General features: G+C 33.0%; 4 protein-coding genes across 6 annotated transcripts in view; 2 read left to right on the top strand and 2 right to left on the bottom strand.

The window, feature by feature from the left end:
- The window catches only part of LOC130994894 (uncharacterized), a 1,167,164-nt gene that overhangs the window by 689,522 nt on the left and 452,971 nt on the right, over nucleotides 1-24,671 (top strand). The window lies entirely within an intron of this gene.
- On the bottom strand, nucleotides 10,638-13,795 carry LOC130994957 (protein PEROXIN-4-like). 2 transcript variants are annotated; one of them, XM_057920170.1, is made up of 6 exons: nucleotides 13,550-13,795; nucleotides 13,265-13,318; nucleotides 13,066-13,185; nucleotides 12,836-12,964; nucleotides 11,716-11,845; nucleotides 10,638-10,862 (listed from the first exon to the last, which is right to left on the bottom strand). In XM_057920170.1, exons 2-6 carry the CDS (start codon nucleotides 13,268-13,270, stop codon nucleotides 10,774-10,776), a joined length of 474 nt encoding a protein of 157 aa, XP_057776153.1. In that variant the 5' UTR covers nucleotides 13,271-13,318; nucleotides 13,550-13,795; the 3' UTR covers nucleotides 10,638-10,773. The 2 variants fall into 2 exon arrangements, with proteins under 2 accessions (XP_057776153.1, XP_057776152.1); XM_057920169.1 differs by having other exon boundaries at nucleotides 11,710-11,845; nucleotides 13,550-13,760.
- Nucleotides 15,037-20,726, bottom strand: LOC130994841 (TOM1-like protein 9). Its single transcript, XM_057919941.1, has 10 exons — nucleotides 20,382-20,726; nucleotides 19,616-19,694; nucleotides 19,338-19,436; nucleotides 19,135-19,248; nucleotides 18,880-19,022; nucleotides 18,686-18,767; nucleotides 18,347-18,432; nucleotides 17,174-17,362; nucleotides 16,139-16,545; nucleotides 15,037-15,978 (listed from the first exon to the last, which is right to left on the bottom strand). Exons 1-10 carry the CDS (start codon nucleotides 20,480-20,482, stop codon nucleotides 15,440-15,442), a joined length of 1,839 nt encoding a protein of 612 aa, XP_057775924.1. The 5' UTR covers nucleotides 20,483-20,726; the 3' UTR covers nucleotides 15,037-15,439.
- LOC130994945 (uncharacterized) lies at nucleotides 21,690-24,613 on the top strand. Of its 2 annotated transcripts, none has more exons than XM_057920142.1 (3): nucleotides 21,690-22,043; nucleotides 23,163-23,254; nucleotides 23,902-24,613. In XM_057920142.1, exons 1-3 carry the CDS (start codon nucleotides 21,900-21,902, stop codon nucleotides 24,302-24,304), a joined length of 639 nt encoding a protein of 212 aa, XP_057776125.1. In that variant the 5' UTR covers nucleotides 21,690-21,899; the 3' UTR covers nucleotides 24,305-24,613. The 2 variants fall into 2 exon arrangements, with proteins under 2 accessions (XP_057776125.1, XP_057776127.1); XM_057920144.1 differs by lacking the exon at nucleotides 21,690-22,043 and adding an exon at nucleotides 22,269-22,613.

Raw genomic sequence — 24,671 nt, 5'->3', positions numbered from 1 at the left:
CAATAATTCAAGCAATTTCAAAATTCTTAAATTGCATTATCCCACTATTCTAGCTATATCAAAATTTTGGAATGTGTCCTCTATTTCTAGGACAACTGTCTACGTCATCTGCAATAACTAGTCAAGATTATTATCATCATTATTATTATTATAATTATTATTAGCTTTCAATTTTACAAAAAAGGATTTTCTCCAACTCCGATGAATTCTCTATTATTTTAAGCCAGATATATTATCTAGCTATATATTTCTTTTAATTTTTAATATTATTATTATTAGCTTTCAATTTTACAAAAAGGGTTTTCTCCAACTCCGATGAATTCTCTATTTATTTTAAGCCAGATATATTATCTATAGCTATATATTTCTTTTAATTTTTAATATTATTATTATTATTATTATTATTATTATTATTATTATTATTATTATTATTATTATTATTAGCTTTCAATTTTACAAAAAGGGTTTTCTCCAACTCCGATGAATTCTCTATTATTTTAAACCAGTTATATTATCTAGTTTTAATTTTTCCAGCCACTTTCGTATTTAAGAAGATTAAATAGTTACACGGTTTGGAGAATGGCATTTTCATAATTAATATCTTCGTTACGTTTCCTTTTCCTTCTTCTCCATTATATTGCTACAGTTAATATATGAGCAATAATTAAAACTCTCTCTCTCTCTTCAGATCAGTACTATCGTTCTTAGAGAATGCAAAAAGAGAGCCCACATGATATACATTTAGATTCCTCTCCTAGCTACGATACACGTTTCATGATTTACAATTTAATATTATCAATATAGGTGATCATGTATATATTTGGCTATTTGTAGTATATATACATAATATATATTAACTATTAAGAAAAAAATAATTAAAGATAATTTTATAACATAACACCTACTATTCTATAGATAAAAAAGCGATGAGGTCTAGCTCAAGAGGCAAAGCTGAGACACCTAAATACTTTTCTTTGCGAGACGTCTTGTCTGCGTGCGGATTAGTGATTTGTTTACATATTAGATGCATTTAGTAATTCAAAAGAGAGAGAGAGAGAAAAGGTTAAGATGCTTCAACCATCATATATTATTCATGTCATATTTTGATATATAAAGTCATAACTCATAAGTTGGAAGCTGCAGGTGATGAAGATGACGTAATTAAGTCACCATATCAGGAACGTACATCAATATATATACTTAATTTCATTATATAATACTCTCTTCGTCCACGAAATGAGTACTCATATTTCCTTTTTTTATTTTCCTTTTTGACAAATGTACCCCACACATCTCTTTAATTAATATACTTAAAAAGTGGGATCCTTAAACTATTCACACTACACTTCATATATTTCTTAAAACTTGTGCCGTTCACAAATGGATACTCATTTCGTGGACGGATGGAGTATATAAAAATGATCATCTATAAGATGAATAAATTATCCGCACTTTTATTTTGTCCAATCTAATTTTAATCCTCATATTCCAATGGCTGTTCGAAATCCTAAAATAATAACAAAATAATATGATTACTAGAATGATCTCATGATTTTTTAATGGAGAGCTCGAAATCCACAAATATTTTCATGTGGCCCACCAAAATTGCCGGATAGTGAGAAAAAAAAATCAAATTAATAACAAAATCACAATAATTTCATTTGGAATTTTAAAATATAAATTAGCTAGAAATTATCTCCACCCGTGACATCCCGAGGATAATTCATCTCTTTGCTGAATAATTTTAGGGGATCTGGCCAATAAATACACCAACTTTTTAAAAAATGTAATTTTCATCTGAATTTTCAATTAAGCCAAAAATTACATGAATTTATATTTTTGTTGCAATTTTCACCTAAGTTTAACTTTCAACAAAATCGAAACTTAATTAACAGTCGAAATTAAGCCAAATATATTACATTTTACTCTCTTAGACCTCTAAGCTTCTAAATATTCATCATCATCAGAGATCAGGTGAAGTTCCGACTGTCAATTAAACTCTAGTTTCGTTGAAAATCAAACTTAGATGAAATTTACAAATAAAATATAAATTCATGTATATTTTGACTTAATTGAAAATTCATGTGAAAAATACAATTTTTTTCAAAGTTCGTGTATTTTTTGCCATAATCCCATAATCTATATACTATATATATAAAAGAGGAGTTTTTTCCTCCATTCTTTCCCTCTATTTTTTCTCTCTCTTCTTCCACCAAATTTTTCAATATTTTCTCTTCTTTTTTATAATTTTAATTATTTTCTAAACATCACAAAATTTTATTTATGAAAAAAATATTCAATATGCATCTTAAATTTGATTTTGTGACAAGTTTTTTAATATGGTAAAAAAAATCATCAAAAATAATTTAAAACGAATAAGTTATGAAAATTTTAAGATATTTTATTTTCTCTCTCTTCGCTAAAATTTTATAATTTTTTTATATTTATGTTAGTCCATGAGAATATTTATTTATTTAATATGTCGTGTAATACTCTATAATAATAATGTGTAATGTTAATTTTCATTATCAAAAAATTTGAAATTATTTAATAACTATGATTATCATTGCACATTACACAAAGTTAAAATTTGTAATTGATGAGGTTTATCTTTAATTTATTTTTAAAATATATTTTGTATTTAATTATAATTTATCTAATATTTATATATTTTTATTTAAAAACATGTGGTTGATTTCGATGTTTGTCGTGCATCGCACGAATGGTCTGCTAGTTTTATAATTAATTTTGAATTGGAATCTTATGAGAGCAAATTTTTACAATAAATTCATCATATTTCGTAGAGAATCATTATTATCTAATACTCAATTTATAGTTTATATTATAATAAAAATTTGTAATCTAACCATACTAGCTATACACACACACACACACGTGTGGACAAAATTTATTAGAAAAAGTAATACGTAACATAGATATTATTGAGGAGAGAGATATAGCGACCCGAGAAAAAATAAAAGAGACGAAAATTTGCTCATGATACAGACCCGTCAGTACGAATTTATATAATGAAAAGTAGAAAGAATTACACTTACATGTAAATTAAATAATCAATCAAATCAATATAGAGTTGTACGGACTTTGATTTAAATTGACACAAATATAAAACTAGGTTTTGCTCACACCAGATAATTACTTAATTAATTAATATATTAAAAGAATATTATGATTAAATTATAAATCACAAATATATAAATATAAAATTGTAAAATATTCCCTCCAAAAGAATATGCTTAATTTGTTCGACACGAGTTTTGATAAATATTAGATGGGTGTGTTGTGAGTGGAAAAAGTGATCAACTTTTATTGTTTTGAGTGTAAGAATGGTGGGTCATATATATTGATAAAATTATAAATAAGTGTTGAAAATGAACATAAAAAAATAAGGAATTAATATTGATGGGGTCATGTTTAGAAATAGATTGTCCATATTCTTGTGGGATGAACAAAAAAAAAAAAAAAAAGTGAGCATACTCTTTTAATATAAAATGAGTATTACTTTTTTTCTCTAAAATTTGAGATAACAAAATGTTGAAAATATATCTAACACCTACAAGAAATTAGTTACAAAATTAAAAAGTACCAGGACACAATTATATATGCGTGTGTGTTCAAATAAGAATTAATAAGAACGATAAATTATTTTTAGCTATTCGATTACCAAAATTTACAGTGAGTGCATTATCATACTGGATGAATGTATCACTCGAATTTGAATTTTGAAGGAAATGAAAATTTCATTCATTCAATTGTATTAATTTTAACAGCGGGTGTATTAATTATAATGGTTCTCACGAAAAATGTAGTTACCAGTAAGGCAGTATATATATATATATATATATATATATATATATATATATATATATATATATATATATATATAGTATGTATAGATCACAAATATGGAACACATAATGTGTGTATGTAGTGCACTAGGAGCGTGACACGTGACGTCTTCCAAGGCAAAAATACACGCATAGGTAAAATAGTAATAAAATTTTCAAAAATTAAAAAAATAATACCCCCTCTGTCCCATACAAATGTTTCAATTTTCATAATGAGATTTCTCATTACAAATGTCTCGTTCATTTTTTGACAAATAATTAAGAGATTAATTAACTAATGGGTCCAGCACCTACTATCTCTCTCTCTCTCTCTCTCTCTCTCTCTATCTACTTTTACAAATTGCAATTTATTTCTCTCTCTCCACCAATTCACTTTATTTACTAATTACACATTCTTTGATCTCCGTGCCCAAAAGTAATAAAACATTTGTAATGGACGGAGGGAATAATAATAATTTATTTTTAATTTTTTTTTGTCGAAAATTATTCTTTTGGGCACAGCCACCATCATAATTATGTATATAATTGAACAGAGATATCCATAAACATAAGCACATATATGCATAACGTCAGATAGAAACATGCATGAGAATATATGACTCGTCAATTGCCTCTCGCCGCTGGTCACCTGACAGGTCACATAATGATATGCATATTTTGTGTGTAACGTTATGCATATATGTGTTTATGTATATGCATATTTGTGTTCAATTATATGTATAAGATTATGTGACACCGTCAGGTAGCTCTCGTCGCTGGTCATCCGACGGGTCTTATAGTGCTATGCATATTTGCATGTAATGTTATGCATATATATGTTTATGTATATGCATATTTATGTTCAACTATAAGCATAACTATGGCGGTAGCGAGAAGCAGAGAGAGGCACCTAAGGGGTAGCATAATCATATGCATATTTATGTATAATGTTATGCATATATGTATTTATGTTTATGCATATTTGTATTCAACTATATGCATAATCATGGCAGCAGGAGTGCGAAAAAAAAAATCAACCAATTTTTTTTTAAAATATATATTTTATTTTCAATATATATATATATATATATATATAATTCAAAAAATAATATATATATATTATTTTTTGAATTTTTTTTCTTCCTATTTTACACGTGTGCATTTTGCCTTGGAAGACATTTGCCACGTGTCGCGTGCTTATTGCGCCACATAGACAAAGTATTGTCCAGATTTTGACCTATATACTATGAGTGGAGTGAAATTTACATGATCACATCCCTATAATATGGTAGAGGGCTTCCAACCCTTCGAATGTAAAATACACGCAAGGGTAAAATCACAATAAAAAATTCGGTATAAAAGAAATGACTTTATTTTTTCAAGAAGAAAATGGGATGAAGAAGGTGTAGAATAATGAAGAAGAAGATGATGAAGAAACGGAGAGTGAATGTATGAGGGGATGTAGCTCAATTGGCAGAAGAAAGAAAAAAATTGTATGAATTGTGGTGTAAAGTTTGAGAATGAAAGTATGGTATTTATAGGTAAAAAGAACAAATAATAATAATAATAATAATAATAATAATAATAATAATAATAATAATAATAATAATAATAATAATAATAATAATAGGGTTGAAACCGTTGCCGCAACGGCTATTTTAATTAAAAAATCAAAATTTTCCAAAACATAGCTGTTTAAAATTTAATTTCATTTTTTTTTATATATAGGCGCATGCATAGTACACACCATTTACAATGTCACTAGAGCACGCATGAAAGGGCGAGTCAACGGGTGCAGTATTATGTGGGGAAGGGGGCAAAGGAGGCTAGCTCGAGGCGGTAGTAAGAGCCGTGGTGCGGGCCGCGCAGCTGCTCTTAAATTGATTATTGATGGCTAACATGACAAAATATAACAAATAAAATTAAAATGGCCAGTAAAAGATAGGGTATGAATGAGATTTTTTGTTCCATAATTTTCTATTTTATTGTGTTCCATCATTTACTATTTATAAAGATTATTATAAAAAATAATAGAATGAATCTTAATTAATATTCATCAATAAGAATTGAAATTAAAATTATATAACGTAATTATGAATGAATTAATTAGTTTCAATAATCAATTATTAAGTAAAAGTTATAAAATAAATATAAAAAATTATAAATTATTGTTGGATTAGTGAACCCTAGTTAAAATATTAAATTCTATAAGTATATTAAAAAGAAAAATTTTAGTTGAAATCAATTTCAAATCAATTTTAAAATTGAGGGACAGTTTTTTGATTATAATAAAATTGAAGGTTTATTTATATACAATATTTTTCTTTTTATTTCTTTTTCTATGGAGTATTTTTTTTTATTTTTTTTTATTTTCTAAAATTGTGAAATTCGACTAATTATAAAATATTTGACATGTATGTCAAATTAAATATCACGAAGAGTTCTTTGATTTGATATGTTTTATGTAGATATTGGATTTATAATATAAAAATTATAGTATTTCTTTAAAGACTAAAACTTAAAAAAAAAATCTATCCTCACTCCTCTCTTTTTTTTAGTCAATTTTCCAATTGTTTTTTATTTTCATTTTTCTTTCTTTTCTCATTTAACATATTTTCATTCTTAATTTTTTTTTTGCTTTTTCATAATATTAATTTATTTTTACCATTGTGAATTCTTCTTAATTTTTTTTTCCATATTCAGTTAAAATTATATCTTTTTATTGAAAATTATACTCCCTTCGTCTCAGCTTTTAGTATCCATATATATTTGCCTTTTTGGATGTCTCACATTTTTGTATTTATCTCTATTTTTAGTAATAATAGGTGGAACACTCACATAAAAGATGATACCCTTATTCCACTCACAATACATTCTATTAAACTCTCAATTGGATACTAAATGCTGGGACGAAGGGAGTATTTTTTTATATGATAAGTGAGTTACTACCTATTTTATATATAAAAAGAATATAAAAATATTTTTTGTGCATTTACACCAGCAAATGCTATTATGCTAGTGTATACTAAAGAATAAAAAATTCAAATTGAAAAAGAAAATGATTGAAAACTAAAAACAAAAAAAAAGATTATAAGTAAGACACATAATGAGAAATCAAAAATGGAATTGAAGATCTCATATTTTTTAAAGAGGCAATAATGGTTCTCTATTTCTCCTCCTATGGTGATTCGAACCACCAATCTCATAATTAGAAAGAAAGCATCTTATATTCTTATTAACTGAGATGTGCTTTATTATCGTTCAAATTTAATTTTTAAAGAGTTCTTATGCATAATCCACAACATAAATAACTATTATTATCCTATAACTCATAGTCGTTAAACATAGTAAAATATCATATACTCTTTTTTTTTTACTTGGAGGAGTTGGGGAGGGGAAGCAGTGGGGTTTGAACCCGGAACCTCACTGTTCACACACAGGAGGTCGCACCGCTTGGTGTCCTATTGGGGACAATATCATATACTCTTATGACACCCTAAAAACTATATGTAGACAAATGCTTTTTGTAATACTAGCATAAAGAATGTACATTGTACGTGTAATTAATGTATTTTAATTGGTAATCTATTATTTAAAAAAATCTATTAATTCATTATTTTTATTAGATAATTTATTGGATGGATATATTTATTTATAGCCTTATCAATAGCTATAGATATAAAGCATTCTTTATAGATTTGGCTGACAAATAAATGTATATCAAAATAGATTTATATTTTATAAAAATAATAATAAATATATAACATGGGTAAAATAGGCAATCCACAAGTTATGCCTTAGACTGCCTTAGGCTCTATTAATTTATTATTTTTATTAGATAATTTATTGGATGAATATATTTATTTATACGCCTCATCAATATATATAGATATAAAGTATTCTTTATAAATTTGACTGACAAATAAATATATATCAAAATAGATTTATATTTTATAAATATAATAATAAATATATAATAGGAATAAAATAGGCAATCTATAAGTTGTGTCTTAATTATCTTAAACTCTTTTTCTATTAGTATAGATGCATGATTATATATGCATGTTGTGTTTGGAAAAGGAGTTATGATCGCATTAAAATGAATTTGTATAGAAACAAGCACAACGCGTGAATTAAAACGAAGTAAAACAATGATGAAAAATCAACACTACTAGAAAATGATTAAAATTAACCATTAAAATTTTCGATCGAAAAAATGGTGGCGTTAACGATTAAATTATGACTGTCTAACAATCTATATATATAATTAGGTCATTAAAAAATGTTTTAAAGCAGTATCATGATTTCAAATCTTCTTTTTAAACACTCCGCTCGTCCTCCAAATAACTTCATATCTTTTTTTTTTTTTTTAAATCGGCACCCAAATAACTTTCTATCAATTTTGAAACACTACTTCATCATTAAAAATATCTTATTTATTCTTACTTTTTATTTTTTCACCATTCCCAATATTAGTTACTATATACTTCCTCCGTTCCATTAGTAGTGTCCCATTTCTTTTGGGCACGGAAATTAAAGAGTGTGTAGAAAGTAGATAAAGTGGGTTGGTAGAAATTATTTAAATATTAGGTATAGAAAGAGAATATTGTCATAAATGAAATGAGACACTACTAATGGGACAACCCAAAAAGGAAAGTGGGACATTACTAATGGGACGGATGGAGTAACATTTTTTCACCATTTTCAATACTAATTATTCTCTTCGTTCCACTTCAAGTGTCTTGTTTTCCTTTTTGGATTAATGTCACGCTTCAAATGTCTTGTTTCCCTTTATGGAAAAAATTAGTCCCAAAAAATGAGAATGTTTGGGGCCCACATCGTCTTTTCAACTCTACACTACACCACTTAATAATCTAATTAATATTTTTCTAAATTACCATGCCGAAAAGAAACATGACACTTGAAGTGGGATGGAAAGAGTATACCATTTTGGGAAAATGTGCAGATCCACTCCTATAGTAGAGGCCCCTATAACATATAGCTCATCATAGTCAACATTGGATCAAATAAGCCCCCGAAGTCTTAAAAATCGATCAATTAACCCCTTTTGACTAACAGCTGTTAGTCAAACGTTAATCAAATTTTTTTTACCCCCAATTTCTTTATTCTTCCAATTTCTACCCCCAATTCCAAGTCAGTCACCGCTGACATCTCCCTTGGCGTCGCCGGTCACCTCTCTCTCAATTCGGTGCCGCCATCGCCGCCGCCACCACCGAGGTGCAAGAAGCACGCCGCCGACCTCAGCAGCGGTGTCGGCGTCTGCGTCTCCTGCCTCCACGACCGCCTCTTTGCCAGGTGCTGAAACAATCGCAGCTTCTCCGCAAATCGGACGCGGCAGCACCCTCCGCCTCTCTCATTTCTGCTATCGGTCTCCCCTTACATCTCACGGCGGACGACAGATGCCGGCGCCGAAAAAAGAGCATGCCGAAATCAAGATCACGGAATGTCGCCAACGAGATGCTCCAACGATGATGAAGACGAGCATTGCCACGACAGATTGAGTGGCTACTTGTCGGAATCGTCACAGGGGTGGAGGCAGACGACACGGAGGACTCCGGCGGCGGCGGCGAATTGAGGGAGAGGTGACCGGCAGCGCTGAGGGAGATGTCGGCGGTGGCTGAATTGGTATTGGGGGTAGAAATTGGAAGAAGAAAGAAATGGAGGATAAAAAAAATTGACTAACGTTTAACTAACAACGGTTAGTTAAAAGGGGTTAATTGATCGACTTTTAAGACTTCAGGGGCCTATTTGATCCAACATTGACTATGAGAAGCTATATGCTATAGGGGCCTCTATTATAGGGGTAGATCTGCATCTTTTCTCTAACATTTTTTCACCAATTACAATATACTCAACAACTTATTTTAAAATTCGTGCTCTTTCCACCTAAGAAATTATTTTGGGGGGACGGAGAGGGAGTAAAAAGTTATCTACGAATCAAAAGTAAAATTATCAACCCTAAGACCTATAATATATTGGTTCCAACAAGTTGGAAAAAAAATTATGTTCCTCCTTATATTTGTATATCATTATTTCTAATTTATTTATTTTTTTGAATTAAAACGATCCATCATTTAATGAGCTAGGGCCATATGATTGAATTAGAAAGTTTTGTGTACCAACAGCCAGTGCAAGGTTGTATTATTGTTGCATAAAAGTCCAGTGGTCCCAAAATTATTATTTTTTTGGTGAAAAAAGTTACAAAAATTAGGAGTTTGCTACATCAAAAATAGTATTTCTTGAAAGCTTGTCGAAATTCCCGGCAGATTGTTATATTGAATGTACTATATCTTCCCTCAAAAAAAAAAAGAATGTACTATATCTTAAATGCACAAGAACTCCTCATTGTTCAAAAGCTACAAAATTAATTACTCCTCCCGATCCATTAAATATGACTCATTATCTTTCTTGAATTGTTCCATTAAAGATTATCATTTTTATATAAAAAAATATTAATATTTTATTCTTAAAAAGTTATAAGTCTTAATATTATTTTTGTTCAATTTGTATCTTTTTTTTTAATTTCTGTGCCAAGAAATAGTGAACCGGTGATTACATTTTATTCAACTCTTAAGATTAATGGCTAAAAAAAATCGTAAACTTTGACTTGATTATGGTTTGACATGTTTCATAAATTATTTCAATAGTGAGACAATCTTTTGATTTATAGCAAAATAGACGTATTCAAGATTTTTCCAAATAATTTTCCCATGCAGACATGAAATTCGAATGAGAAATTAGGAAAAAAATCATGCCACGTCACAAAAGAGAGAAACGAAGAAAATACTTTTTTGGAACAGAGGATCTTAAACGTACCACCTAAATGCATGGAAGTACAAGTGGCTACAACATGTGTATATGAATAAACGAGTTTATGGCAAAGTAACAAATATAGGTGGAAGACTGATCACTGCTTCTTGGGCATGGCAGCAAGTCTGGTATACATCCTAGCCATAGACTGGTATCCTCGGATGTCGCCCGACCGGAGAAGGTTGCCTTCAACAAAATGAAAAACGCAAAGCATCAGCATCAATCGGAATAGCTAGGCAATCGGAGAATGTAAGAATCACGGCAATGAAAGGAAATGAAAGAACTCGAATACACAAAAATAAAGGGAGCATGGATGGATAGCTGTGTGACCAATAATTGGTTTTAGGCAAAAACTTGAATACATCCAAATATGGGGTGGATCCATTATAATTAGGGTTCACAAATCCACAATTATGATTTATTAATCACAATTAGGATTTAATTAGGACGGATGCACCGTGAGTGCGCCTCTTGGTTTCAAGGGATCGACGAGAATTCTAGGGGGATAATTCAAAATATAATCACCAACCCGATTTTTGGTTTTAGACTGACTTATAAAACATTTTAATGATGACATCACTTCTAAATTTGTAGCATAACAGACGCGCCCAAAATTTCCCAATTTACCACGCTGGGAAAATGTTGTGGCATGACCTTTTCTCAACGCAGGCAGGAAATTCCGAGGAAACAAAAACAAACTATTGGATCTTGAAAAAAACCATATGCCAACAAATCAAAATGTGAGATCAGTATTGAAACGTTTTATAGTTTGTCTAAAACCAAAATAGGGTCACAGTTGGTGATTTTTTCATCATAATCAACTTCCACTCACTCAAACATCGGTATCATCATCGACCACCCAAACTCAGTCCCAAGATTTATCTTGAAAGAATGAAGACAAATAGCAACTACAAGTTATTGATTAAAAGGGAATTAGTACTGCAAAGTAATAACCGATAAGAGACGAGAAGTTTCCTAAACCAGTGCTAGAGAAGCAGATATGTAAGCAGACATAAACCACAAACAACTGTACCTGTACCTGAATCACAATTGAGTGGGCTATCGGGCTCCGGATGACCCATCAATGCTATTATAGCCCTACAAACCGACTGCAATGTCCATGCGGGGCTCCAAGCATTCTTCAAGATATCAAGGCAAATTTCACCGGTCTGCATAAAAGAAAACGAAGGAAACAATATCATAATCAAAGCAATTTTATCAAATTATATGTATTACAGAAGCAACAGTTTGTTTAATTATAACTACGGGAAGAAACTAAGACCTTTTCATATTGTAAAGCCAAGCATCACATACTATGGAACCAACGACTAAGGAAACATTTCACCGCGAGGAGAATGACAAATCAACAAAATAGGAACAATGTCTAAAGTCATTCCCTGTCTTTCTAGCATCTATAAGGATGTCCTAATCTTTTTTCATGTTGGAGACCTATATACACTTCCATTTTTCAGACACCAACAATCGACTCAGCACTTCCCCGGTTGTGTTACAAGCCACACGATATCAATAGGAGTTACTTAGCCTGACCAGTAACAACAAACCAATCTCTTATGCAGAAATTTTCATTCAAAAGGATAACTGCTTACCGACTGTAAAACCGAGACTATATATCATTATACTCAAAATGAGGCATTCATTTCATACTTAAACCCCGAATCCAATCTCTTATGCAGAAATTTTCATTCAAAATAAATAAGTTAAGCCCACAAAAACCGGTATACAAACAAACAATAACTTGATTAGGAGCTCTATCAATCGGAGATACTTAGCTTAAGAAATTAACCAGCAACATATGCAAAAAGAAAACTGCCTATTGACTATAAAATCAAGACTACATAGCACCATACCCAAAATGAGGTATTCATTTCATACTTGACCCCAAATCCAAACTCCTAATCAGCACTTTCATTCCAAATATCCATCTCAGCAATTTCGCCCCCATCATTAGCTATACACGTTACTTCCAACACTAATACTAATATTCCTCAATCAACAAAAGAGACTATAACTGCAGAAATCATCACACATTTCATTCTCCTCGCCCTTCAGCAATCACATGATACAATAGCAAGAAAAGATATCTTGAACTATATAATGAAACTAGGCCGTCTACGACAATCCAAAACGACATTGACTACCTTGAAATGCACATTTGGATGGAAAATCTTGGTCAGAAACCGAACTTGAGGCGGCTGCAAAGGATAATGCTCGGGCACAGAAAACGCGAGCTGGAAAACTCCACCTTCATAAGGAGTTTCTGATGGCCCCTATACACACCAACGAAATCAACCAACTAATTCAAATAATCAAATCCTCAACGTTTTCCCCACAAAATTCCCACAAATCAAAACAAGAAAATCCAAACTACCTTTATAAGAGCTGTCCATTTGAATATGTTGGAATCATCACAAACCAACTGAATATCAGGATCAGCTGATTTCTCTCTCTGCACTTCTTTGTATTCCTTGAAAAGCCTAGCCCTTGACGCCTAAATTCGAACATTCGATCAAATTCGCCAAAACCCAAGTAAAGAAAAATGGATTGAAGTTCAAGAGAGCAGAATTAACCTGCATTGTTTATAAGCCCTAATTATTGAAATTAATGCCACCTTTGAATAGAAACTGCATCAAGTCAAGATTATCATATGTGAATAAGCAATTGAATTACACAAAATCCAACAATCCATCACCACACATCCCCAGAAAAACTAAAATGTGAAAATTCAAGAATAGGAAGAGAAATTCCATATTGTGGAATCATTTTCTCAAAACAGAGACGCAAATTCTTGAACCCGTATCCTACATAATTCCTGATATTAGAAACAAATTAGTGAAAAAAATCAATATACTCACGCGATTTTAATGTTGAAAGGCGATCAGAAATGGGAAACTCCCTGTAAATCAGTTGTGAAATCGGGAATTAATAATCAAAAGACGAAGCAGACAGAGAAGAGAAATTGATGTTGAATTCTGTGATTCTGTGCCGTCGACTGAAGTTTATTTTGATTTGATTTCTGTTTTCTTAACTTGTTTTATTTTATTTTGTTTTTCATAAAATTCTTTTTTTTTTTTGCTTTACCTAAAATTTGTGTCGCCTTATATTTAAGCATTTGTTTTTTAGTTGATTGTCAAGGTGGTTTACTTTCTGAATGAATCTTCAAAAATAGTTCAAAATTTAACTCTACAAGGATTTTTTTTTTGCTTAAATTTATTATTATTATTATTGTTCAATTTATAATTTGAATTTAAAATTTCAATCTTATATTAGACCAGAAGTAAAAATTTACAGAATTCAAATAACCAGAATTTTAGTCAGATAATTGAGATTCAAATGGCTGGATGTTTAAATATGCATAATTCAATTTAATCAATAAATTTTAGTTAATGGAAAATTTTAATTCGAGCTATAAATCAAACATAATTCATGAGGTTAAAAAAGAGGGCTATTTTTTCTAGAAAAACTCTTTACTTCCGCTCAAAACTAGGGGTGTAATCGAACCGAACCGAGCCGAATAGTGGTGTGTTCAAGTTTGGTTTGTTTAGTATCGAATCGAATCCCGAACTTTATTCATCGAATACTTTGAGACTCACGAGTTTAATCGAGCCTATACGAACTTTCTAAATATATAATTATATTCAAAATATTAATCATTTTCTTTTGAAAATAAATTATTTCATTCAAAATAATAAATATATTAATTATTTTCTTATGACAAACAGAGTTGTTTAGGGATTTAATACAAATTATCATTAATTTTAGTGGACAAATATAAATTGTACCTACTAATAATTTATATTTTTCAAGCTAAATTACTTTACGAACTTGTTCACGAGCCAACGACCCGAATACACCAAGCTCAAGTTTAGTTTGTTTATTTATCAAACTTTTCTAAACGAATTTGAATGAACTTTTTTCTAGCCTAGCTCCAAATTATTCACGAGCGGCTTGATTTGTTTACAGCCCTACTCAAAACATAAAGTTTGATATTGCGCCTTTTCTTCATTTTAATTTATTTTTTCAATTGAAAATTTAAGAGTGCCAACGTAATTTACTCATTCTTTTATTTATTTTATTTTTTGCAAACGTAATTATTATCTTTTCGTTTCAGCAATTTGTTTGAAAATTAGAGGTGAGCTCCTATGTTATTTCAGGAAACGTTGTTAAAATTTTCCTAAACGTTTGTCATATTTAGCTCTTAACTTATCCAAAATTTCCTTTCCGTTAACAACAATACAACATTAGTAATGAGAGTTGATGATGTGACTGTAACACATCTTTTATTGGAAAATTTCACACGTTGAGGATAATACGTACGGGTTTTAGTTTCTACAATTCTAAATTAACTTTGAAGGACCTGAGCTTCATTCATTCAATTAAAATGGTTCAATCATATACTTACATTACATTACATTACATATATCGTATTTTCCATTCATTATGTATAATTGTTGCATTTCCTGACCGGAAATGCTAAAAAATGGTGCATAATAAAAAATAAAGAAGCCCTACCCTCAAAGAATGCTCCCTCCCCCCTTTATTTTATGTGTGTGTGTGTGTGTGTGTGAGAGAGAGAGAGAGAGAGAGAGGGATGGAGGGAGGAGGTGAATGCAGGCCAATACAAATAATGATGTAGCCCAAACAAACAAAAATACAAAAAAAAAAAAAAAAAGAGCAAAAAAGGGCAAAAGGAATTAAGAGATACCAAGGCACAACACAAGAAGCAAGTGTCACAAGCTCCCAGTTCAACCTGCTGTGGCTTTTGCTGGTTTGAATTTGGAGATGTCAACAAGGTCTCCGAAGAGCTTGTCCTCCGGTTTCGTCGGCTTTCCAGATGGCACGTACGGTACAGAGTAAGAAGATGCACCGCCGTCCCTCAATGCTAAGCCAGACATATTCTGCTCAAGATACTGGGCGTTGTGCATTTGCTCCGGGCTGTAACCGTAACCGTATCCATAGCTGTAGCAGTAGCCAGCCATTTGGTTGCCGTGCATCTGTTGAGGATACGCATACCCCATCTGGTTGGATTGCACTGGTTGATGATACGCACCCATGGGTTGCAAGGCCCCCATCATCTGGTTGCCCGGGTGGCTTGGATGCATATATGATCCGGCCACCGGGTTATTTGACTCGGTTTGCGGTCGTGGAATGTAGGCCCCGCTAGGCGATGGCTGGAAGTCGTTGGCCACTGCTTGTGATTCTTGAGGTTGGCTAACGGCTGGCATGCTGTTGTCCAGCTGGGCTTCCCAAGGGGGAGGAGGAAGAGCACTGCTACTTTGAGAATCTACCAACAGAAATATATGAACTCACATTTTAGTTTACCTCTCAGAAAATGAAATTGGACAGAAACAGATAACAAGATCGCATCGAGTGATGCAACGGGGATCTTCCAAAAGACGATACGAATTTCAGTTTGTTCTTTATCGAAATAAAAGGAGACGTACCACCATAAATTGGTGAGTTTGGCAGTTGTTGCTGGTTCGTCTGACCATTCCACGCGAAGGCAGATCCTTGAGCGTAAGTCGGCTGGTCATGTTGCGGTACAATCAGACTCGAAGCACTTCCGTTAGGGAGTAGAGACGGCTGTGGAGATTGACCATTACTTGAGGACTGAATGTTACTCTGCGGATACATATCAACCAGAGCAAGAATATTCTGCTGGGATGCAGCTGGGCTCGGTGGCTGAGGCTCCGATGAAGGAACAAGTGCCAGAGAGTCTGCTGTCGGTGAGTTGAATGCATCTCCGCTCAAAAGATCAACTTTCGCTGTAGTTGTCAATTGGCCATTAGATGCTGGAGGAGCAGTGACTGTGAGCAGCAACTGTCTGTCTAAATTAGCTTCCGACGTCGATCTGAAAGTGATATTTGCATCTTAGATGACAGATACAACCAATTTAAGCACAAAAAGAAAGCAAGAAACAGTGTAACACAAATGAAAAGGTAACAAGTCCGAAGCTAAGTTTTTAATAAAGAGTTCCAGACTCGTGTGCATAAAATTTGTAGGTTTTATGTAGAATCCATCAACAGTAGCAGATATTCTTGCATTAACTGGTTGCGCCTTTTTTCGGAACTGAGCATGCAAATTCTACAGATACAATTCAATTTTATGCCGATTAGTGAAAAATAATTAGAAGATGAACTAATTTGTGACCGCTCTCAAAAGAAATTTAATAAGAAAACGATTTTCTAAATGACCCAGGCAGAAGTCTTGAGGATAGCTTGACATATCAGTGTAAACCACCAAGTTACATGATATACAAGAGTAGCTAAGTGTGCGAGTGTTGGCAAGCAGTAGAGTGATTAATGCCTAAGGCCAAAGGACCAAAGGTCTTGACTTTGAGTCCACCATGGCGCGGTCTTTAATTTTTTTTATTTAATTGTTAAGTTATCCAAAAAAAAAAGAACAGGTGAACTAAAAACCTCAAACAATTTAGGAAATTCCAACATCAATATATTTCATACTCGGCCAGCAGAAATTACCCTTTTTCTGATTGTTCGTCACCAGTGTCAATAAGAGGAGCATCAATATTGACCAAGGCTTGAGCAGGTTCAGGTTTTTTGCTCTCTGATTGAACAGGGATAGAGCCAGAAGAAATTGATTCATGTTTAGCCAAAACACGTTGCAAGTCATCATTTAGAGCCAGTCCTTGACATAATAGTGATTCATCCCTACATCATAGAAACATGGAAATGAGCATGACTGTTAGACAAAAACTCGTTGACTTGCTTATCTCAGAAGGGCCTTTTAACCACACCAGAAGTATGATCGTGACACAGCCACTTTAGCAGGATGCTTAGGCAGAGAGTTTATATACATTTTGGACAATCTCCGTACATTTGTGTATCACAAACACACATATCAATGTACGAAATGAACTCCTAGTCTCCTACAAAATACGTTTGTATCCATATTGAAAAATAGCAAGCATTTAGTATATAAGCTTCTAAAACAAGTGCAATTAGCGTACAACTGCAACAAACTAAAGTTGAGAATCGACCCTTTCACAAAAAAAAACGCTGCATTAACAAAGAGCTATGAGTAAGAAGGTGTTTAGCTGAGTTTATTTTGAAGAGCTTCAGCACCTAGATCTGTAAAATATTTTACAGTTTATGAGTATCTGATCTTTTTCATAAACCCAGTTGAAGTGTTTGGACGATTGAGCTTTTAAGAAGTTAATAATGGAAAAGTTGTAATTAAATGTTTTGAACTTTTTGACTGAGCTTATAAGCTCCTTAAATCTTATTTTTGGAGCAAATAAATCTCTCTTTGTAAATAGTTTCCAAACATTTTTGAAATTGCTTATAAGCTCTATAACATCTTATAAGTTGATTTAAAGAGCTTCTAAGTTCACCCCAAAAATTAGGAACTGAGAAAGAGCTTTAGGCTCTAGCCCAAAAACACTACTAAAAAATCCCAACAATAAAACATTAAAGTTGAAGAATAGATGAGCTGAAATAGCTGAAGCAGACAAAAAGACCTTGAAGTGGAATCCAAGACCAACTCAAGCCGTGTCATCTATTAGTTGGTCATAAACCGTTACCAACATAAGGTAACAGTCTAAAGACTTTGTTCTTTTTCCTATAATCCATCCATAGATCCAACTGAAGACTATAGAAAGACACATGAAAAGCAGGATGGTAGCGAGGTCTTACGTTGTTGAGTTAACAAGATGTACCACTCTAAGCTTATAGGTACGGCACTTTTCCACCAAGTCAATAATGAGATCTTGGTTTACTTCCTGCCACCAAGAAAACAAAATTCTAAAAATAAATTCTTAAAATTTCATAATATTAGATTTCTAATCAATCTGTAACACGGTAGCAATTACGCCGCCGATTTCGCTTCCATGAAACCAGCATAAAGTGGTACTGGCTAATCTTGTTACAAGAACTATTCTGATCCCGAAAAGTATGTACGGGCAATTTAGACTAAGCTATGCCAGCTGTAAGGACTGATACTCAGAAAATTCAACATTCTATTATTCATCATACCTCTTTGTTATCAGGACCTATGGCGTTCAGCATTTCTGCAAGGACATCCATAATATCACGTGCATTTTCAATTTCTGTCGGGCTAACATAGAAAGATCTACCATCAATTCTTTTAACAAGGTACTAAAAGATTAGTTAAAAACTCTATCCAGATGCACAATACATAATATAGAGAGAAGAACAGAGAAATGCACCTCAATGTTGGAAATTCAGGTTCAACGGATGAATTAGCTGGAGGCAGTCTAGACTCGGAACTACCGATATTTTGTGGGTAAGATGGTCGTGCAAAAACAGGTATTGACGTCTCAGAAATTCGGGGGAAAACTGCTCCAAGGCGCTGACAAAAATGCCACAAGTAGCAGAAATAAGCAACATCTTGGTATATTTGACATGAAAAAACGTAAACTAGCAGGTGATGTGTAAGCCATGAATATGCTAGCACCGCATACCAACAACTCCTGATAAGCTGCAAAGTATTGGGTATATCTTGCCCTTGGTCCTCCAAAGGCTTCTTGCCAAGTATATATTAATATTAATATCTTCTCTTTCACATGAAAGTCCGGCTGCAACGAGAAATTTTGCATCATTAGAAATTCTGGCAAATGATTTGGAAAAGGGAAATTAGTGGGTGCCATAATTGTGATTAAACTACCTTCTTCTTCACAATTTTCACCATCTCACGTGGCAACTCCCTCTCAGCAACAAGCATATGGACAATATCACCACAGTTCTTCACAATGGTCTCCAATAGCTAGAAAGTGAAACAAAGCCCCAATTTTTAACATTTCATTAAGTGCAAAAAATGAGAGCTATTCAGTTTCCCTGATGTACATGTACTCTTAATTTGCAACCTAACTGTGATTTGTTGCAATTAAGGTTACTGTTACTACAGGGCCAGAAAAATGTTTATGAAAGAACAGCCAAGCTTACAGTCAGGGCAAGGAGCTGGACTTTGGGCCGTCTGCTACGTAGGCGATTCTTTATACCTTTTACAACATCTTTTGCTTGTCTGATACAAACAAGAGAGACCATCAGCTCACAGAAGGCATGCACTATGCTTACTCGGGAGAAACAACCAGAATGCACACAACAAGGTGAAGCTACAAATCCACAAATTTCTAGCATTCAGCATGAATGAAAGAAACTAATTGGTTCAATTAACATGGAGATATCTAGATAGGTCCCTCCTTCCAATAGTGCCAAAACAATTACCTCATACCTCAGTTTTCCTCTCACACTGTATGAGACAAACTACTCAAAGCATCATAAATTATTTAACGTTATCATTAACAAGAAACCAGGACACTTTATCATCTATCCTCATCTACACTGATAATAAAAGAAATCGTCTGATGAACTCATAACAACAACCAACAATATGTTCAAACTGTAGCTCAAGTCAGTGACATCCTCAAATTATCAAGAAGATCGTCATGATCACAAGATCAAGCAGTAGTTTGAGACAGTGACATTCTAAAATTATCATGAAGATCGCCATTTCTGCCAACCAGCTAATTCCAACAATTCTAATTCTAATCATTCCAAACACAATTCCGAAGCACGTTTCCATTTAATTGGAGACATTAAGAAATCAAATCAAATGCCAACTAAAAAGCCACTGGAAAAAAGGAAATCCAAGCAATCATTACACTAAAAGAAGAGTTGGTAAAAACTATATGCAACTTGAGAGAATTACGAGGGATCCGCAGTGCAGATATCGCAGATCTCGATGTTTCTCGCCCAATCTGGACCGATCAGCATGTCGCTGGTAGCTCTTTCCACCATCGCATTCACCATTTTCGCTTTTTAAAAAAATCAGTGATCACAACCGGAGCCGCCGCGACACCGACGGCGGAACCAGTCAGGAAATTCCGGCAAACGCCCTCCGAGATTAAACTTCAATTTTAAATAATTGAATTTCTCGAGGGCGTCAGATCGCAGGTTTTTATCAAGTGGATTGAGATTTTTGCTGCATTATGGGGTGACAAAAATAATTGGAATCTTCTATATTTGCATATATAAAAGTGGAGCTAATTATTTTTCAGCAATGATTATTAATTATATTTAATTTAATTTAATATACAATGCCAATTGGATTGTTATAAATGTCGGTGTATAATATTTATATTAAAAAAATCACTATATTATATGACATGGGGTTGCCATTCCAAACTTAATTGTTGAAAAATAACAATATATAGTTTTTTTTTTTTTGCAATTTCAATATTTCCTATATAAATTTGTCAAATATTACTCTAAATCAAAATTATTTTATCGATGAAACAACACAATTTATTGCCTATACAAAAATTGAGGATGTTATTAGTATTGCAATTAATTTGAAAGAATATTGTGAAAATTACAAATGTTGATCTCATTTCCACATTAGCCTGTTTATTATAACAAAATACTCCCTCCGTCCATGAAATAACTTCCTAAGAGGGAGTGACACGGGTTTTAAGAAAAAATATTGTTGAGTGTATTGAGAGTGGATAAAAGGTAGTTGAGTGTATTGGAAGTGGTGAAAATGTGTTATATAATTAATATTGAGAGTTATGAAAAGTGAAAAGTAAGAGGATTATAAGTGGTGGGGTATATTCCAAAAATAGGTAGGAAATTCTTTTGTGAACATTCCAAAAAGGAAAGATAGGAAGTTCTTTCGTGGACGGAGGGAGTATTTTATAACTAATCTCACGCTCAAAATTCCACTAATTTGTTATGTCAGATGTTACTCTAAATTGAAATCATTATACCGATTATACAATATATAAAAAGAAAAAAAAAATTATCGTGATCTGTATATATATCACATAAATTTAATGTAATATCTTATGATTAATATATTCTTAGAATTATATATATATATATATATATAATTGAATAAATTAATAAGAAATAGTAAAATAAAATACTATAATAAAAAATAAAAAATAATCTATATTTTGTGCCAACATACATTTTTATAATATAGTAATTGAATAAATTAATAAGCAATAGTAAGCACTGAATTGACTAGGAATACGATAGACATAGATACTTAGGTAGAGATAGATTATAGATACAGAGAGATATAGAGAGAGAAAGGGAGGAGAGAGAGAATCCGAAACCCACCTTTGTTCCCCTTCCCCCGACTCCCTACTCAAATATCTTTGAACACAATCGCTTTTGAAAAAAAAAACCCTTGGATTAAACTGATTGAATTAACAGGAAAAGCATGTTGAGATTGTGGAAATGGTACCAGAATTGTTTAGCGACGCATCCAGTTAAAACCCAGGTGATTAGCTCCGGCTTCATTTGGGGGTTGGGCGATATTGCAGCTCAAGCCGTCACTCACTCCACCGCCAAGCCGCAAAAGCATGTGGGTCCTCATTCCTGTTATTATTATTAATTTCTTTTCAAATGCGAGGTTTTTGCTTGCGGTTTTTTGTTTTGATGATTTCAATTGGGCGTTTTCGTTTGATTTTCTTCTAATGGGGAACATGCACAGTTTGTATTTCGCGTGCATTTCGAGGGTTTGATGAAATACGATGCTAATTGGCGTCTTGTGATCTCCAATTTGGGGATTTTACGCGTGTAGGTATTGTTTACTGCTGTGTTTGCATGTTGATAATTTTGGTTTGCGATCGGATTGTTTTGATGATAAAATGGCTATCATTTCCCTTTTTATGTGGTTTTGTTTATTTGTATTAGTTGATTTGTATATATTTGAGGGAAGGATTGGTCCGAAACTTTGGGAATTTATGGTACAGTTTTGTATATGTTCTTTTCCTAGCCGGTCCTAGTAAAGAAAACTTTTGTAGTGTTTGTCGTTGTAGGTTGTTCGGCTACTTGAGACCGATTTTGCACACGAATGCTATTGTTTGACAGCATATCTATGATAGTGAAGCAATGGGGTATCTCTATTTGGAGGTTTTTCCCTCATCATCTGGTACATGGTCGATCATGCTCTTCATGTTATTGTCCACGTGTTATCTAACAGATGGTGGGAGCGCCCTGCTGTTGTCGTGCATTAGGAAATGCCTTTGCAAGTAACTTCAGTAGAATGCATGAAGATAATGGATATGAAATTTGTTAGATTACATGCTCACTTCCTTATCTTCTTGTATACCTCATGGCAATGGATAATTCAGTATTCATGATGCTAGCAATAATCTGTACTGAGATAAAACTAGACATTGTAGAGTGTTTCTTAACATTCTGAAAACATCCCTATATCTCTTAACGATGTGGACAATAATATTACGTGTTAGTGCCTCTTCGTAGGTATCAAGCTGCTTCCAGCAGAGAATAATGAAGAGAACATAAGATTCTTGTGTTCATAAATGGGCTGTTTCTTCACCATTGCTTCTTAAATATGATAGCTGGAGCAGGCTTTGCGAATTCGTCTTTTTGATATGTTGACAATGTTGTTGAGTTTGTTGTAAATATGGGTTCCTCATTCTTGAGTTAACAATGGTATCCTTGCTCACTTCTCCAGGATGAACATAAAGAATTAAAGATCAATTGGAGACGAGTAGCCACCACAACCATATTTGGTCTTGGATTTGTTGGTCCCGTTGGCCACTACTGGTCAGTACTTTTTGTAGCACCTGAATATAGATGTTACCTATTTCTGCCCTGTTTTAGGAAAGTTGTGATGTATATTTTACTTTTATTCTAGGTTTTTTTATTATATACATGGTTGTGTAAACTCTGTATACATTATGCTTGGGTTGGACATACTGGTGGAAATTCTCTATTGACTTCAATTGCATGGCCAGCCCATTAATGGCAAAAGCATACACTGTTGCCATATTTGTTTCTATTCCATTTGAGTTCTAACAAAAGAGATGCAAGCTATTTTCTGTTATGAATTCGCTAGAAGAAAAACATTGTGGCAGTGCACTTTAATTTGCTGTATTTTACTTACTTTTGATCACGTGAAAATTTACTTTGTACTCATTTATGTCAAACCACTTTGGTCACAGGTAGCGCACACTAGTTTTTATTGACTACAAAAATGAGAAACCAGCAATGGGCATATTTTTGTATCATCTTCCAAATATTTGAGCACAAAAGTAGTATCCTGTAGTTAATCTGTATTGCTGGTACCTATAAATGAAACAGACAATTGGTAGAAGCTGCAGCACACGTCAGCAGCACTGAACAAATTTAGATGCATGAAATAATATCATTACTGCACATGCTGAGGCAGTCTTCATTTGTCTGTCATGCAGGTATGAAGCGCTGGACCGTGTCATTAGGGTGCGGCTAAAGCTACAGCCAAATTCCTTCCGTTTTGTCGCTTCAAAAGTAGCAGCTGATGGTATAATCTTTGGGCCCGTGGATTTACTCGTGTTCTTCACTTACATGGGCTTTTCCTCGGGTAAAAGTTCTGCTCAGGTTAAGGACGATGTCAAGAGAGACTTTCTCCCGGCCCTAATTTTGGAGGGTGCCATATGGCCAGCTGTTCAGGTTGCCAACTTCCGATTTGTCCCTGTTCGCAATCAACTTCTTTACGTCAACTTCTTCTGTTTGCTGGATAGCTGCTTTCTTTCGTGGGTTGAACAACAACAAGACGCGCCTTGGAAGCAATGGTTGAAATCTAGTCTCTCTTTCAAGGAAGGTCAAGGCGGGTGATTTCTTTTTCCTTCTCAGGGCTTCTACTCGAGTTTCTGGTAAGCACCATTTTTGTCAATGGAAAATCGAGCATTCATCTAGTTATAAGAAACACCTTTTAGTGGCGGCTCGTATATTTGGAGTGGGCATTCATGAAAAGATTGTTACCCCCTAGCCTTTGGAGCTTTTCCATCCAAGATGAAGAAGGCGATGTTGAGTTCTTTGTCCATTCTTGTTTTTCCTTTTCTTTTATTTTTTTCTGATAATAAATTTGTTGAACATGGTAACCAATATTTGGTATTGAGACGAATTCATGGATTTTTCTTTCAATGTTTGACTACTTTAAAAGAATTCAGTATTGAGCTGACTCCATTTTCTGGATTTCCTG

Source organism: Salvia miltiorrhiza, chromosome 7 (assembly GCF_028751815.1).
Source record: "Salvia miltiorrhiza cultivar Shanhuang (shh) chromosome 7, IMPLAD_Smil_shh, whole genome shotgun sequence".
Classification (NCBI taxonomy): domain Eukaryota; kingdom Viridiplantae; phylum Streptophyta; class Magnoliopsida; order Lamiales; family Lamiaceae; genus Salvia; species Salvia miltiorrhiza.
The sequence above is the reverse complement of the archived record's forward strand: the minus strand, read 5'-3'. Positions and strand labels throughout refer to the sequence as shown.